This window comes from Lytechinus pictus, chromosome 2 (genome assembly GCF_037042905.1).
Source record: "Lytechinus pictus isolate F3 Inbred chromosome 2, Lp3.0, whole genome shotgun sequence".
Lineage (NCBI taxonomy): Eukaryota > Metazoa > Echinodermata > Echinoidea > Temnopleuroida > Toxopneustidae > Lytechinus > Lytechinus pictus.
In genome coordinates this window covers 11,936,201-11,954,417 of record NC_087246.1, presented here as the reverse complement: position 1 = coordinate 11,954,417, position 18,217 = coordinate 11,936,201, and the positions used below count along the sequence as shown (strand labels likewise).

Here is an 18,217-nt window from a genome sequence, read left to right as displayed (position 1 = left end):
TTTTTCCTGAGTGTGTATATTTTATTTGCCCTTGATTATTGCCTGTGCATATGTGTAATTTTTAAATTTGTTTTCTTTATTTTTCATCTTTCTTTATCTCTCTTCTCCCCCTCTCTCTCTCTCTCTCTGATGCAGTTCATGAAATGGTAGAGAATCCATTTGAGACCAAGTCCGACAGCTTCTACTTCGTTGACAACAGGCTGATTATGCACAACAAGGCCGACTATGCTTACAACGGAGGCATCGGGGCCATGTGATCTTACACCTTTTTACCTTGTGTCTTCATCCCTTCTCATGTGTCAATAGCTGTACAGACATTTAGGAGCCATGTGAAAATTGGGTCACCAGTCTATGTCACTGTCAATCACTTCACAGATGAAACGGTTACCACTCTCCTTGGCAGAATGTTCTCTTATCTCATGTATAATAGCTATATAGAAGGTTGTAAGAGTCGTGCATTATCGCGAGTCACCAGTCTATCACCAATCACATCACAATTCTGCATGGCAGATGTTAATATCATCTCATTGGTCACTAGCCAAATAGATTAATGAAAATGTCATTTTAAAGAAGGATCACCAGACAAATTATGATTGATCACAATCAAATTTGTTACCAGTTTATATCATCTTATTGATCAGTAACTGTATAGATGATTATAAGAGCCATGTGAAAATTGGATCTCCAGTCTACCCCTAATTATTTAACAATTGAAATACCTGTCAAAATGTTCTTATGAATGTTCTCTCTTCTCTTGTGATGCCTATACAGATGATCATAAGAGTTTTGTGAAGAAATGGTCACCAGTCATATCCTAGTTGCAAATCCTACTATCTTTCAAACAATACTCCTCTCATGTGTGAAAAGCTGTACAGTTTGAAATGAGAATGCCCACAAGATTTGGTCACCATTCAATGACATTTACAGCATTTTCTACCAGGTTTTGCATTGTACATAAAAATAAAAAAGGAAATCAATATATATATATATCTCAAACTTCACAATTTATTGTATTCATCGACTCCCACCAGAAAAAATTGTTTACCTCATCATGGGGGGAAAAGGAATTTTCTTTCCCTCATATAAAATTACCTTTTTTATTCTGAGTTTAAATAAATACCCACATTTTAGATTTGGTGGTAGATCATATTCTTTTTTTAAAATCAAAATATTTCATTGAAACTTATATGATATTGTAGATAAATATGAGCTGTTTTCGGATATTGGTATTCACTTCCATTAATCTTCACAAGCTTTTACATCTGAGAGGGGATATACAGAACTCTTTTCTTTGCACAATCTGTACAGCTATTGATGTACAGACTACACACATCTACATTTGTGTCCACAAGCTTTTAATCATCAAAAAAGTAGTGAGAGAATTCTTTTGGAAAAGGTTATGATTTGCCCCAATCTGGGCTCCGTATCACAAAGATAAGTGATCAATCAAGTGGACTGACTAATCGAGATCAGTGTTACACCAGCATTTGGTTTAAATACTGACCAGGAACCAATCAGAAGTATTCTTTACATATTTGCTATTCATCACTAAGCTGTGTGTTAAGGGCCCAGGCCCTGTAACACAAAGCTTAGTGATCGATTGTACAATTGATTTGTTTGATTGTTAAGAATGATCACTGCAGTTAATCATTAAAAATCAACTTGATGATCAATGCTGTGTTCTGGGGCCCTTGTATTAACTACTATGATTCCTTTTTATGCAATCATTATTATTTTGATAAAAAAATGATTTGAAGCAAAATGAAGACTGTGTCTAACAATATATTCCCTTTATTGACAATGACTGGAATGAACAGTTAAGTGTGTCCTGTATTTTCATCATGGCGTAGTCATCTGATAGGTAATAGAGAATATATTTTCATGATTGCAACGTACTATCAACAAGTTGATAGAAAGAAGGATTATTGGAAGATAGTTTTACAGTACTGTTTTGATAGACCAATTGTCCATATTTTTCCTCTCTTATTTCAACAAATACCTTTTTTTTCTAATTTGAACATAATTGATTTTCAAAGTGTGTATAAAATTTTGATTTTTTTTTTCTTGAAATCTTAAGAAATTTAGTGTATTCTTTTGTAAATAGATAAATCTGATATTATATTGGGAAGAGTGGGAGATTGTTTAATTAGAGTTTTGTTTTTCACATTTATATGTACTTAGAGATTTTTTCATAGAATATTCCAATGAAATTCAACCATAATCATTCCGGGATTTAAGAGTATATATATATATATAAACTGGACCAATTACATGTTATGCTGTCTTTAGAATTTGGTTTATGAAAACAGCAATGAAATGGATAAACTCACTTCAGGCTTAGTTAGATTCCGTTCAGACTCTGTCCGACAAAAAGACACAACAGACCGAAGCTTATTTTTTGTACAAGGTCAATACAGTAACGGAGAAAGAAAGAGAAATTGCTAGGGCAGGAGATTTAATATATACTCTGCAAAATGCGTGGATTAGTCAGTTGTATAGCAAGTTTCTGTGCACAACTAGAAAAAAAATCTTTAGAGAGTTGGTGTACATATTGAGTATTCATTAACATCGTTTGGAAGGTTTGTTGTGCTATATGTCTGAATAGACCTTGCATGTGAGTTCACATGCCCTGCTTTAGAAATTGAAAGGTAGTGAGTATGATTGTGAAGCTAGGACATCATCATCAAATTCATTGTGGAGAGTTTCTGATGTCTGCTCACAATTAAATTCATTTTAAAGATGTGAAAAAAAATTTTGGGGGAAAAATTAGAAGGAACCTTGAATTCGAGAGTACTTCAATACAGAGTAAACTCATTTTCAGTGATGAACAGATGGCCTACCTATTTCATGCTGATTTTTTTTCCATCAAATTTCACCTGTTAATCTTTTCCATCTGCCAAATGACTTAAGGGAAAAAAATATACTTAGATAATTGAATGGAGTGATCATCTGATATTTTCAATCAATATGTGTACATAGGAGATTATACAAATGATTCTTTTTTATCACCTATTTAAAGACACTATTACACTTTCCATTTTATGTGTTATGTGTAATCTTGTGTGCGAAGATGATTGCAACAAGAGTAGGGAGTAGGTGTGTTCTAGGAAAAATTTTCTGTGGTTATGGCGTATCTTTAATCTACCTTGTCTCTCCTTTTAGATTTGTTATGGTTGTGAATGCCTGACAAGCATTAGGTCAAAGTAACATTGATCTCAGCTTAAAATAGAACTCTTGACAAATTTTCTATTGCAGGGTTTCTAAAATGTTAATGTCCACCGCCCCTAGTTTATATTTATTCATTAACAGGAAAGGCACTAGAAATATATATACCATCATATTTAATTGTTAAGAGTCCAGCACATACAAGTGCATGTATTCCAATTCTTGTTAAAAAATCTAATGATATGAGATGGAATGCGGTTGTATGTCAAAACTTTTCAATGTGCAAGATGCATACATGTATTGGGCATGCTTATGACAATACTTAATTGGTGTAGCTAATTTGTTGATTTCGTAGAGTTGTAAATTCATTTTACTTTTTATAAAAACAAGAAGTAATTCTGTGAGGGGTATTCTATAAATCACCACAAATAATGTTCTCTTTGATTTTCAATGATATATTGTGGCACTCATAGTACTTATTCACTTTATCATCACAGAGTAGTTTTGATGTTAAAGATCTACCTTTTTTCTTTGTTTAGTAGTACATGTTTGTATCTTTACTATTTATATTCAAAATTTCAAATAACAAATTCATCTGTGTCTAAATCAAGTCTTGTGTTGTCTTGTGTAAGAAGCTTTTGCTAACTTGTCTTTCATATTGATGTACGAAAGAAAAGAGAGGGAATAACTGGTCAAGAAAATAAATGTATTATACCGTCCACTGTGGTTTGTCCTCTGTACTATGATTAACATTTATGTACCATTATTTACATTTGTTTGTTTTATATTAAAAGCTAGTACTTGTCTTATTTGTATGTTGATGTATTGTGAAGAGGATCTTTAGTTTTGTCCATGGATTGATCTAGTGCACTATTGTGGTAGGGAATATGAATTAGGGGAGATATGATTTTAGCACTGGGGAGGGAAGGGGAATGGAACAATTATGAAATATAATACAAGTGATGATACTCTGGATGAATGAACAAGATCTCTTCAAGTTATCCTCATCCTTGTCATCATTATTGTTCCCACCACAACCACGATCTTAATCATAATCATCCTTGTCCTCATTGTATATTGAAAGTGTTTTCTATTTTATCCTCCTCATCTCTCTTCCGTACTTTTAATGTATTAAAGAAATTAAAATAAGAATAAAGGTAAGGTGGCATAAGCCATGACAAAACAATATAAAGCACCAAAAGTAGATGATGAAAACAAATGGGTTGCTGTTTCATTAGAGGATTCATGTATATGACTGTTATTCTTCGCATGAAATTTAAAACGGCACTTCTATGGACAAAGCTATAGTATGCTCTGACAATGTTTGTATTCATGTACTAGTATTTTATTCTATTATTCTATGTGTACTAATTGATTGTATCTCATTGAAGTTGAAGCAAGGAATGGAAAAGTTGCTTTTTTATCACTGTAGGTGAGTGCAGATGGTTAGAGATTTCTGCCTCTGCTATTTCATTTTCAGATCAGAAAGTAGGATTAGTGTTTGGTGTGTACAGGATATTTCATTATCACTTATTTTTAGGATTATATATCTACTTAAACATGGGAGCATCATGCAGTGCAAGAGTATTGGATGTCTTAAGAGCTTGTTCATTCTAAAGTAGGATTATTGTGCAAATTGAAGGCCAACTTTTCATAACAAAATCAATTCTATCTTCACTTTTCTTATCTCTGTGTTTTAACAGAAATTTGATGCACGGTATATACTCTCATAAGGTCTGCAGTTTATGACCAGGGTCCCGTAACCCAAAGGTTGGCGATTAATCGTACACTTGATTTTCACGATCGATTGTACATTGTAGTCAATGGAATCAATCGTAGATAAATGTTCTACGATCATTGCTAAGCTTTGTGTTACGGGCCCCTGGTGTCTGAGCAAGTGTCACAAGTTTCACTCATTTTTAATGAGAACGTGCACATCGATACAGTGGTGGATCGAGCCGGTTAGACATGATACCAATGCAAGGGCCATATTGTCTATGCACAAAAGTGGGTCCATCCAAAGTATTTTGTCTAATTTGGCTTAATCCACCCCTGCGACATCAATTCAACTTTTGTCACATGTAAATGTATTGTATTCTAACAAGCCTTGTGTCACATCTTACAGTTTTACAATGTATTCTCATCCTGGTATGAACAATGAATATTTATTCCCCTGTGATGTAGATCATTAAAGGGTATCGATTTCATGTAAATACCAAATGAAGTCACACTTGTAAAAATGTTTTCCGAATCAGACTAGGGTATGTTATGTGTTGTTGAATTCTGGATATAATTCATAGTCATACGCAATAGCACTCATTAATCTGAATTGCTAATTTCATTATGTACATGGTAAGCAATCATTTTCACAATTACTTTAACAGTCTCAATGAAGGTCTTTATCTTTATAAAAGGCATTGATGTATGTGAGAGCTCCATAATCTTAACATTTATGTCAATACAACTAATTTTTGTAAGCTATTAATTCTGAGAAATCTTGTCTATATTTATGATAACCCGTATTCTCATGTCAATCACATATTTGCTTTGAATTTCTTATAGTGATGAAGCATGAAGATTTATAACAGCACAGAGACTTGTCTTTTAAAGGATAAATGATGCATTTTCATAGCACAAATGTCAAGTGATGTATTTTTCAGTTTGGAGTAGTAAAAGTATTGGTTTTTAAAATCAAATGACACCCAATATTTATTTTCACACTCATTGGTAGGCGTATTTGTTTTTTATTTGACGAACAAGCACCTTGTGTTTGGTATTGCCCCATACTTGATCAATCCTTGGAAAGTATATGCTTTGTAAACACTTTATAGACCCTTGCACACGAACACCTTATCACTGTTAGCACCCAATCATAATACTACCACATATGTGTGAATTTTCATAAGTATAGTGTAGATGTGGTGTTTGCTCTCACAATTTACATTTCCATTTTGGAAGCTTGAAATATTTAGAATGGCTGTCCTTAAATTTTGTTTTACAGCTGTGTATGCTCAAATGCTACAATGTATATATATATATATATGTATGTAACAGATGAACCTTGCTTTTTGTTTCAATGATTTGCCTATGTTGCAATGACTACTTTAATCTGTTGAAAAATAGCTAATTCAAGTGCCTAAAACATGCTTTATGTGACCAGTAACCTATTGGGATCTCCTTGCAGATCTATTATTTCTCCATTCATTTATTATGTCACAAGGGAAAACTTGTTTTTATTTAGGGAAATTCTACTGTTGGGCGGTATCAATCCTGCAAGAGAAAATATACTATCACAGTGAGATTGTTACCAAATGAACAGTTCAAGATGAACATCACAACAGCACATTTGAAGTACTTGTGACATTAGGCCTACCAGCAATTTAAAATTTTAAAAAGAAAAATGAAAGTCATTTTGCTCAACTTTTTTTTTAATATTCTACTCTCATTCCTGTAAAATCATAGCTATGTGATGAAATGATGTCAATGCTATATGCAGAGTTTATTAGGATAGTAAAGAGTTGTATTGTTATGTGTGATGCTTCACAATCACCATGTATTCTAGAGGGTTGAAGGTAGACAGATGCAGAGAAATTAATTTAGAATGTATAAAGATGATATGATTCTGCTTAGAAAATGATATACTTATTTGAGTTTTAAAATCACCTTGATGAGCATATGTGTGCATTAATATTTCCTGCATGTTAACCACTAGCCATTAATTTATGTTGATTGTAGTAAAATAATATCTTGGATCAGGAGATTATTTCATGAAACAAAAAGTGATTTTCACCAACTAATGCTACCAAAATCCTGTGCATTGAATTGGCTCAGAGCAAATTTGTCAGTGAAAATCTGACAAGATAGTTCATGAAACACTTCTGTGAATTCACAAAGATGGTTTAGATGTAAACCTTGGTTAAAGCAGTTTTCATGATGTAAGTGTTCTTGATTTAGAATATATAGATAGAAAGGTCCAGTAATTAATGAATATCTTTGGCAAGGGATGCTAAATTTCACAGTTTATTAACATCAATTTATACAAACTGTGGTTGAAATATAGAGCATCTAGTGTGATTTTAGCACCCTACATTGTAACATGCTTTCAAATAGACCTTTCAAGGTATATCCACTAAATCAAGTGGACTTTTACCACAAAAGCTGTATTTACCAAGGTCTAATTCTAGCCACCTATTGATGGACTCGTGGATGCAAAAGGAAGACACAGATTTAATAATACTGCTAAATAAAAAACAAAATGTTTCAAGATTTGCATAAACACCCCTAATCCTATCATTTTATACATGTATAAACAAAACTTTGAAGTTGCAATCCCAAGTAGTATACACTCACTTGTTACAATTTTAAGTGAACAGAAGTTGTAAAATCTAATAATGCGTAATACACACAACACTCCTGATTTAACCATCACAGTATCACACATGTGCACAGCAATTAAAATCTTGCAGTACACTTTGTATACATGCGTTATTCAGTATCTTGTATCTTGAAGCATTATTGTGCTATAAAGAGGTCATACAATGTCCAAGTTGCTGCCGTCAATTCATGTGCTTAACCTTATTTCTTTTTTAAAAGGAAGAATTCAGTGAAATTGGCAGAGATAAATCTACATGGTGTGTTTGTCATTAAAAAATTACAAAATATGTGCTGCTATTGAACAGTGTTATTGATGATGTTTTGTTATAGTCTATAGAGTCAGACCATGTAGGAGAGAAAAATAATTCTTCACACTTTGATTAGAGACTAACCAAATGAATTTTACCTGTTTTGTGTGGATTTTAAACAAAAATATGTAATATTGTAATTAAATCAAATTGTGACTATTTTTGCCTACATTTTCTTTTTAGTGTTGGATTACTAGTAATCTGTCGTTGATTTTCATAAATGTGATTTTTTAACAGACATAAGATATTCGATGTAACATATTTCATTGAAAGATAATAAAAGTTCTCCTTATGTCATGCAATGTTATTGTATTTGTTATGGCTTCTTAATTTGTAACTGTATTGATTTTTGACTTCACATAAGAAAGCCTTTCTCTTTTATCTTATTACCAAATGACAGAAAGAAGGAACAAAAAGAGGAAAGCAACAATTAGAGAGTTAGAGAAAGATGATAAAAAGAGGAGAGATTAGAGAGAGTGCGAGCAATTCAGAGAATATATGTAAATGTCTTCATGGTTGGTTCTTAGTTGCACGACATGATTGGATGGACTTTAAGAATGCACAATCTCGCACTTTCGTAACTATCATTCTAACAACATTTGAAATCATAGTCATAAAAAATAATTCAAAAGAAATGATTTTACAATCAAATGAAAATATGCCCTTTGAGCTAATCAAAACAATGATCAAAAGTTTGTTGGTTATCAGTGTTGTGATGGTTACGCTATGTCAGTATGAGAATTCCATCTTGTAATGCATTGTGATGTTAAGAACCATAAAGGCATTTATTATACGATATACCATACAAAATAAATTAATGAATCAACAAATCCTGTTTAAGTTGTGAACACATTTCATTATATTATTGCACAAATTAGTATTCCATAGTCCATACAACTTTCAAATATTACTTAACTTAATTAAAGGGGAATCCAACCTCATTGGAAAGTTGTTTAAAGAAGAAAAGCAAAAAAGTAGATCGATAAAAGTTCTAACAAAATTGGACAATATGATTTTGTTTTCTTAATTTATCAAAAACTGAAATGACTACACCTGTAATAATTTGGTGTCATTGTGATGAAGTAGGGTAAGAACTACACCCCATTTGCTCCAATACTAAATGACTGTCTTTTCAACAGTTTTACTCAGAATGCTATATTGACTCATAACATGAAAACATACAAGGTCTTATAACAATAACCTATATATTTTATGTGAATACTCAACTCTTATCGCAATGTTCTCACAATAAATTGCCAATTTGAGATTTACATAGTCCTGGTGATCTCAACCATAGCTTTCTTATTCCTTGTCCAATTTCTATCCAACTTTCAACTTTTTATTCTACTAATGTCTTATTACACACAAACTGTTTAGCCAAGGTTGGATTCCCCTTTACTCTTTTTTATCAATACTGAAAGAAAAAAAAATTGTATTAAGCAATGAGTAAATTGTAAATAGCATACAAGCAGTAGATACATATATCAGAGGCCGTTCCACAAAGAGTCAAGTATGATTTCCAAGGACCAGGGTGTAAATGATATCTCACATGTAATCTCATTGATGATACATGTTATAGTACATACATGCACAAGCATGATCTGACCAATGCAGTAATTATACAGCATGCAAAGTCATTAAGTCACACTTGGCTCTCTGTGAAACACTTCCCAGGAGCAATTCATTTCGATGTTGACCTTAGTTGTATTTTACAATAATTTTATAAACATTCAAAAACACTGAGCTGAAACAAGGTTTTTAAGTTGTGTTTAGACAATTCTCAGAGTATGATAAATTAAAAGAAGTGTTTACAGCCGAGTGTTGACAGTATACTTTCTGAGGGTGTTTCTGGCTCACATGGACAATGTGATTATACACTGCACTCTGCACATCTTGCCCTTGGTGCATACTCTAACTGCATAACATGTATTTATTAAAGTAATAAATGCAATGCTCAACTTTCATCATGCCCGTCTCACACCTTTGCATTTTTACCTTGCGTTAGCTGTGTATTGCCTGAACGCAGACAAATGCAGTTTAACACAACACAACACAATGAATGCTAATAAAATGCCAATACATAAACCAACACAAAAGCCTTGCATCCTCGCTCGCCAATTTGAAATGTTTTCAAACTTCTGTAACTAAACGCTATCAAAATCTATATGAGCATATATGAGTCACAACCACTGCCCGATTTACTTTGATTTATCTCGCTTTTGCCGCATTACTGCTCACAATTCTACACAAGCTTATACACAACAGTGTTAATCCTACATTTCTATGATTCCTGAATGGTTTGCTATGTAGTGTGCCGTGTTACGCTGCATATTACTGAATTCGGCTAATGCAGCAATACGCAGCTAAAAATGCGTAGGTGTGATCTGGGCTTTACACACTCTGTTTAATCGATCCAGAAGTACATTTTCTGGTATTGTAATTGAATGAACATGGAAAACTGAGATTTTCCAAACCACGTTTCTGAAGAAATTGTTACAAACAAATCTTCAAAATCTTGTTTCAAAACCATGTTTACATTCATTTCTATGGTTTAAAATGTTAATCAGAAACCATTATATATTATGCCAGAAAATGTTACCGTACACACAAATACACAAAAACTTTTTACTAAAATTTCAAAATTTACTTCTATGTGAATCTATTGGATGAGTTGGGCAAGAAATTGCCTTACATGAACCGATCAAACCAATAATTATATGCTGTACAACATTTGAAATCAATATGAATTGCAATTTTTTACTAGTTTCACGGAAGCACTTTTAGTAATCAATAAATAAATAAACAATGATTGGCTACATCATATACGTACATGTCAATATCAAAACTCATCCACAAAAGTTTATTTATTGTCCTTTTCCAATCAACTGTGGAAGGAATAAGAATATTTTGAGTACCTTTGTCAAAATAAAAAATTGAGAAGGGATATAATTTCATCCTCACTTCTAAAGGGGAGGGGGACAATGTACCAAAGATTTCTTTTGGTGTCCAAATTTGGTCCATATCTGAGTCCTGTTTCATAAAAACTTGTTTTAACTTTTCTATAACAAGTTTATTATCATCAGACAATCAAAATGAATGATTCCAGTAGCTTTCAACTATTATTGCAAATTTGTTATTATCATAAGTTTTAATGAAATGGGCCCCTGGACATCAAGTACCATGATCTTACAATATAAAAAGTTCTTCTATTCACTTTAGGTAGGGTTAAGTACATAATGCCTTGATAGTTATAGCCCAGGAAGGTTTGAGTAAAAAGCCATTAATTTCAGTCGAAATGAAACCCATTTTTATAATATATCATAGAAAATCAGAATTTGAAAACTCTGTAAAAAAATAACATGACCCTCAAGTCATAGTATTTGTTAAAAAAAATGTCTATAGATATTACAAATAACATAATATACAAATACATGTCAAAATCAGAGAGACATCTGACGAGTTGATGCAAAATATTTCAATTTTCACCACAACCCTACAGCAGAATGCCCACATGGACCATCAAAGGTACACACAGATTGTGGTTGCATTTCTAGCAGTTCTTTGCCCTCTTACAGTTATGATTGATTCATATCAATCTCAAATATGGAAAACCAGGGATGTCATAACTGATTGTTTAGAAGGCATGTGCATCGTCCCTTTATGAACAAAAGGGGCCTACTTTTTATAAAAACATTTCTAAGTGAATGTCAAGTCTCAAGAGTATTATTTTAACATGAGCATTTGTGTGGAAAAATCATGTCCTTGCTGGCTTTCCATAATTGACATTCAGAGAAACAATCTAGAGCTTCATAAGATCAATCTTTATAGGACCTGGCCCTGTAGTAAATAGCTATCAATACCAACAATTAATTTACCGAGATGTACAGGTTTTATTCAGTACTAGGGGCAGACAGATTTCCTTTACTTCATAGATTCTTGTCACACATCAGTGCTTTCTTTTGGGGAGGTTATAACAAAAGGAAATCCTTGTTTTGAGTCTCAAGAATGCCTACATGTACCTATGTCTAACCTGAATCATCTTAATGGATGGCCTATAGGATTTACTTTGAGTCCTTGTATATGTTGACTGAACTAATGTACATTCTATAGAACACACTGTTACTTGTATTGCAATGTATTAAAATGAATTCTTGAGGGCATGAAAGCGTATGAACCTCTCTACCCCGGGGGGCCACTTCCATTCACGAGTGGATACCATGCGCGACCATGGGGTCTCGAAAAGCACCCTAAACATGTAATTTCCATATTCTGAAAATGCACCCCTTAACAAGTATTGGCGTGTGAAACCCTACCCTTAACAAGTATTGGAAACAAAACGATACTCTTGGCAAATATTCCTTGATATGATCCCCTAAACAAGTACAGGAATGTTTTATTGTTACGGGTCCTTCGGTCGTTGGCTTTACCTTATTTGGTTTAGTACGACCCCATCTTCTACACCTCGCGCAAATCGGACTCTAAACACGAAGTGTTGGGGCAAAATGGACATCCTTTATAAAACATTTTAATTTTGTTTTATCATTCCCGCAAATTCGACCCTAAACACGTAATTTTACTAGCGAAATAGACACCCTTTTTTCATTATTTTTGTGTTTTTGACACCCTTATCACGTTACGTACGTAACGTGCCCTATCGTGAAAAGGACATCCTTTTTACGTGTTTTTTTGGTCGCGCATGGTATCCACTCGTCAATGTAAGTGGCCCCCCCGGGCTCTCTACACAAATACACATACATTCTTCACGATATCAATACATAGGCTACATGTAATGCATGATTTGGGGTTATTGTATCTCTCTATGGTATAGCTATATACTTGTTGAAGGGCATGCAATACTTACATTTCATACTCCAGCTCAGGGGCGGATCCAGGATTTTCCAAAGGGGGGGGGGGGGGCACATATTCCTGAGGAAAATATTTACAAAAATTAAGGACATTTCATCAACAAAAAAGTTTGACAAGGAAAAAAAAAGGTCTTCACTTTCAAAAGGGGGGGGGGGGGCACACTTCTGTTTTAACAGCATTTTTACATTACAAATTTTGATTGTGCCCCTGAAAGGGGGGGGGGGGCACAGGCCGGCTTTGCCCCCCCCCTCCTGGATCCGCCAATGTTCCAGCTAAACATCCTGTCATATCATACCAGCATATTTTTCCAAGACACAGAGTACCAACAGACAATTGTAGGGTACAAACATCTAATATTTAACTATGAGGATGTTACTTCCACAAAAATCATTATCTATAGGCTTTTAAATAGTCAGAATCAAGACATCTCCTCTTTCACAAAGAGAATTTTGGTCAAGGGGCAAAATCATTTGATTCTTTTTGGGCACACTTCACCAACATTATTAGTGTACAGTCAAGAGTTATTACACAGAGTACTTTACCGGTATTAAAATCATCTGATATTTTCTACACATCATCTAATGATCTATGCATTCTGCAGTGCTGAACAATCTACACACGAGTCATTTTAGAGATGGTTTTGTCTTTAATATCTTTCACACATTGCTGAATGATTTACAAAGCTCATTAAACATTTTGCCATTCTAGACATTGTACACATGTCTTTCTCATTGCTTCACTGTAACATCTAATCCTCATATGCTGCTCTTGCACATTGTCTAAAGATCTGCACATAAGTTTGGACTTTCTACACAAGTCCTTACACAGTTGGTGCAATGGGTATGAACAACCGTTAAAGATACAAGGAAATTAATCCTCAAAACTTACTATATGACACCTAGATAGATCCTTGTCATTTGATTGGTTGTTTGATATTGATTATTCAGCCCATTGTACAATGACGTCATCCACTGAACATCCAACCAGTTACTTTTTCTAAGCCTATGATTGAGGTGGTAACTTTATGCAGATCTCACTTTTACAATCACTATTATAAGTATGCACATTTATGGATTACCTACTGAAATGGGTTGTATCACCCACATATAGTTCAGGGGCGGTATTCTCAACATTGTCTTTTCTCCATATTTTATCTTTTCTCAGAGATATGACAAAATCTGTATTCTGGTGGATGTCATAACTTTTGTCACAAAAATTGTCATAAATTTTCTCTCCTCTTTAGCGCACACCAAAAATACGCGGCTTTAAATGCGCGTAATCCTTTTATACAAGCAACAGATATGACAAAAGTTATGACAGGGGAGTAGCAGTCATAAATTTTGTCATATCTTTTTGTACCAAATAACCCGATACCCTACCGACTGAATGTCAAGCATATAATGATATTATTTAGATTAGATTGTAGTATTAGTTTCACTCATCATCCATGACAATTTTCAAAATTATTTTTTCCTGCTACAATTAGTTAGGCCCTAAATATAAATTCCTCCTTTTTTCTCTGTTTTCCTTCCTTTTCCATTTCTCTTCTAAAATCCTTCACATCTCCCTGTCTCTCTTTGTAATTAAGCGCATCAATATACGCTTAGTTGCGCGATGCCAGCAACTGTATTGGGGATACGCCCTACCAGCCACGAGGCCTTCCTATTGGCTAGAAGGGCTCCCAATGGATCTAACAATGATTTTGATTGGTTTGCTTCCGAAAGGATGGGCGGGAACTCAGAGAGATATGACAGGGAAAAGACAATGTTCAGAATACCGATTTGTGACAATCATAGCGGTGTCACATCTCGGAAAGAAATGACAATATTTATGACAAAAGTTATGACAGTGTTCCAAAATACCACCCCAGGACACTTTGCAGTTTGCAGCATCCTTATACTTCGGCCACCATAAACTCAACTATTGCTTCAATATACAGAGACATTACATTACTTTCCACACACATTCCTTCCTAATATGTATCAAACTTCAGACTTTCTACAACACTCTTAAGTTATCGGTTTCATTGGTACAACTACTGGCTGCAGAGGTGAGGGCAATTCCTTGTTGTCCTCCTGGGTGATGTCATCATCAAGCCTCGGAACCTTAAACCTCTTGACCACAAGAGGTTTAGTGGTCAGTACCTCCTGGACTCTGTCTACAACACCATCCCTCCAGGCGGTCAGCTCTCTTTGAAGGTCAAGGGCATTCTCCATCAAGCAGTCCTGTCGGTTGCGCAAGTCCTCCAGGGCTGAGAGGTTAGCATACATCATACGTAGTCCCTCACATATAGGTTCGGTGTTCCTCTCGCTACCCGGTGGCACGGCACGACCGGACATGTAGTCATCGTACTCCTCTTGGGTCAGGGAGAGTGATTGGGCATCAAGGTTCTCAATGAATGAGATTGCACAGCACTGGAGGAGAAGTATGAAAATAAAGGTTTCACTTGTTGAATAGGCATTTTGAACAGAAATCATCTGAGCCTCGTCTTACAAAAAGTTACAATTGCTCCAATCAATCTCATCTGTATGGAAATCCATCCATACCATAATTTTTTTTTTTTTTTTCCTTCATAAACAAAGAGAATCACACTGAATCTTCAAGAGAACGATGAATGTATGAATATACATCATATCTGATATCATATGTGACTCTCTTATCCTATTGTTTGTATATGTTATTTATGTGTTTGATTATGCCGAATAAATAATAATAATAATAATAATAAACTACAAGCACATCCATGCTTCCAAAACCATTACAAATTTAAGCATCAAAACCATCATCATCACACCGTAACACAACCTCATCAGCATTACATCATCACTATCACAATTACTATCACCACCATCATCACATCACAACCACCTTTACCATCATCTCCACCATAATCATCACCATTCTCTTTCCATACCACATTAAAAATGTCGTCTAACCATAACACTATTACCATCCAATAATGCAGATAAATGATTGGATCTGCAAACTGTTGTTAATCCACAATAACTTTTCTCTCTAATCTAACATAGAGTGTGAACCAGTGCCACCATCATCACTCTTTAATACTCACCAGATTAGTGAAGTAGTACCCAGCTTCTCCTTGCATCAGCCTGCTTGGGTTAGCAAACCTTGAGACGTACTGGATGTTGGAGTGGAGCTGCGGAGGATTGGCCTTCAATACCATGTAAATCAGGACTGGTAGGTAGTCATCAGCACTGGCCGGTGCACCTTGGGACTGGTGTACCATTTGGAAGATAAGCTTGCTGGTTCTAACGATGCAACTCAGCTTGTCAATTGGTGCTCTCTTGCTGTTCATGTCAATCAGCTCTGCAATTACAACAATAAAGAAATCAATGAGTCTAAAAATTAAAGTGGGAAAATCATATACAATTTTCTAGCCATTAGAAAAATATAAGCATTTATTTTTAAAGATTTGGAAGTAACAAACAAACAAAATTATAGATTTTCACAGAGCAAAGCACTACAACTCCTTGCTCTACTAACAAGCCATGCATGACATCTTTTTATCAGATTTATCTGAAAGACAGACGATTGTATCTTCAAGTGTTTGGAAAGACTCGGTGGGGAATTGAATCCACAACCTCCTGTTTCTAGAGAGGCATTCTATCACTCATGGTTACTGAAGATCTACAGATGGGTTTTCAAGAGACATGCAAGCAATTTGAGAAGGAAGTAAAATTTCTTCAAATTACAATTTCCCCAAAACCTTCCAAAGTTTTTCAATTGATGTTTTCAATGTCACATGTATTGATACTATTATAAATCCAGTTTACAAGTCAAAGAACCTAAAGGACCTGAGTGAATGGACCAACTTCCTGCTTTTGTCAGACATACCGGTACCTGATATATTCTCAAAACATTCAGAATCCATTACTGGTTTTACAAAGATGTCACAAACATCAGAATGACTCAGAACGTTGTTGGCAAAAATATAAAGATATATTTCTAAGAACCCTAGAACAAAACAAGATCTGAAATGCAAGAAATGTTTGCAAGATAATGCAAACTTCTAGAAATTCCCTTCAAATTCAAAGTTACTATTGCAAGAAAGTGATGGTGCTACCAAACCACTTTGCATACTTGAAAAACTTTTTGAACCTCAGTATAAGTGCCGGGTTCTAAATTTGTAAGAAATTTGCATCCCATTTGTCTGCTCAGATGAAATACAGCCTCTAATGAGACCCACCCACATAGGCCGTATAGCCTACCTTCTTGAGCCTTCTCTATCAGCCTCTCAACATTGGTATTATCTTCATTGATAGCAGCATCTAGCATGGAGGGCATGACCCAACGAAGACGACGAATACGATTCTGGATGGCTAGATCCTTCTGTTCATCATCTGTCAAAGGAGGACAGAAGAGGTCGCGATAGAGACGTGTCATGATGACCTTCTCTAGGTGATCCATCATTGTTGAACACTGTTCTGGGCTCGTACCTGTGAAGAGATAAGAATGTAGAGGGTGTCAAGGCTGTGTATTACCGTGTTTACACAGTGACTTGGCTCGGGGGTTTGACACTTAAGCCGCGCTCAACACAGCAATTTTATGCTGTGTAAACACAATCGGTGTGATCCGCGAGCTGTGTCGAACACGGCTTTTTTGATATGCCAAAATTGTAGGTTTCAACCTGCGAGCCAAGTCAGACTTGCCTTTTTTTTCGTGTGTAAACAGAAAGCTGTGTCAAACCCGCATGGCCTAGGTCAAACACAGCATATCCGTATATGTCTATTCTACTTCCGTTCGTGATCCGCGGGCCATGTCACACTCGCTTTTTTGTTTCAGTATAAATGCGCTCACAGTTGCCTCTTCGCAGCCTTCGACCCTGCTTGAGGATTCAACACTTGAGCCAAGTTGTGTGTAAACACGGTATCAGTGTAGGACATGGGGGCTCAGTGGGTGCCTACCTCATGGCTGAGATGCTATGGACTTGAAATTAAACCTGGCTAGATCATGCAAAAGGCTTTCAAAACTAGATCTTCTGCATGGTGCCAGGTGCTTGGTTTTGAATGGAGATAATTAAAAATAACAACTACACTATGTCATACCATGGACCTATCACAAATGGACATTCAACGAATCCCCTCCTTTCGGCCAAAGACAGTCACCGCTAATCCTTTTATAAACAGAGCGCTGGCAGCTGACGCCCATCAAGCCGGTCGTAAAACACGCTATCACTGATGGACAGCGGAAATCAATTGTACGCTGCTCCTACCCATTGCGATGTTGTTCGTTCACTTTATCAAAAGCAACGCACAGCAGCGAACGTTAGCGCTATGAAAATGATTGCAGAAACAAGAAAACAGGCGTGCATAAAGATATTTTTTACGTACATCGCAAACAACCGCACATGAAATGCATTGACATCGCCGTGCAGATCAGTATATGTTTATCTACAGCAAAAAAGCAGTTGAAATTTGACGGAGAAATGTGCGGAAAAACATTAAAAATGCATCTTTTTCGGACAGTATTGATGTCGATAGTAG

The 18,217-nt window shown here is 35.2% G+C and overlaps 2 protein-coding genes across 2 annotated transcripts in view; one reads left to right on the top strand and one right to left on the bottom strand.

Annotated features, from left to right (window-relative positions):
* LOC129254811 (protein unc-119 homolog B-like) overlaps positions 1-8,149 on the top strand; it is a 47,228-nt gene extending 39,079 nt beyond the window's left edge. Inside the window, exon 5 of the mRNA XM_064109650.1 lies at positions 136-8,149. Coding sequence (XP_063965720.1) covers positions 136-257 — 122 coding nt within the window. The 3' untranslated portion in view covers positions 258-8,149. The remainder of the gene's footprint in view (positions 1-135) is intronic.
* Positions 8,150-12,767: 4,618 nt separating this feature from the next.
* On the bottom strand, positions 12,768-17,205 carry LOC129254812 (rab5 GDP/GTP exchange factor-like). The gene is made up of 3 exons (XM_054893342.2): positions 16,943-17,205; positions 15,784-16,040; positions 12,768-15,127 (listed from the first exon to the last, which is right to left on the bottom strand). Exons 1-3 carry the CDS (start codon positions 17,142-17,144, stop codon positions 14,723-14,725), a joined length of 864 nt encoding a protein of 287 aa, XP_054749317.2. The 5' UTR covers positions 17,145-17,205; the 3' UTR covers positions 12,768-14,722.
* Positions 17,206-18,217: the final 1,012 nt, after the last annotated feature.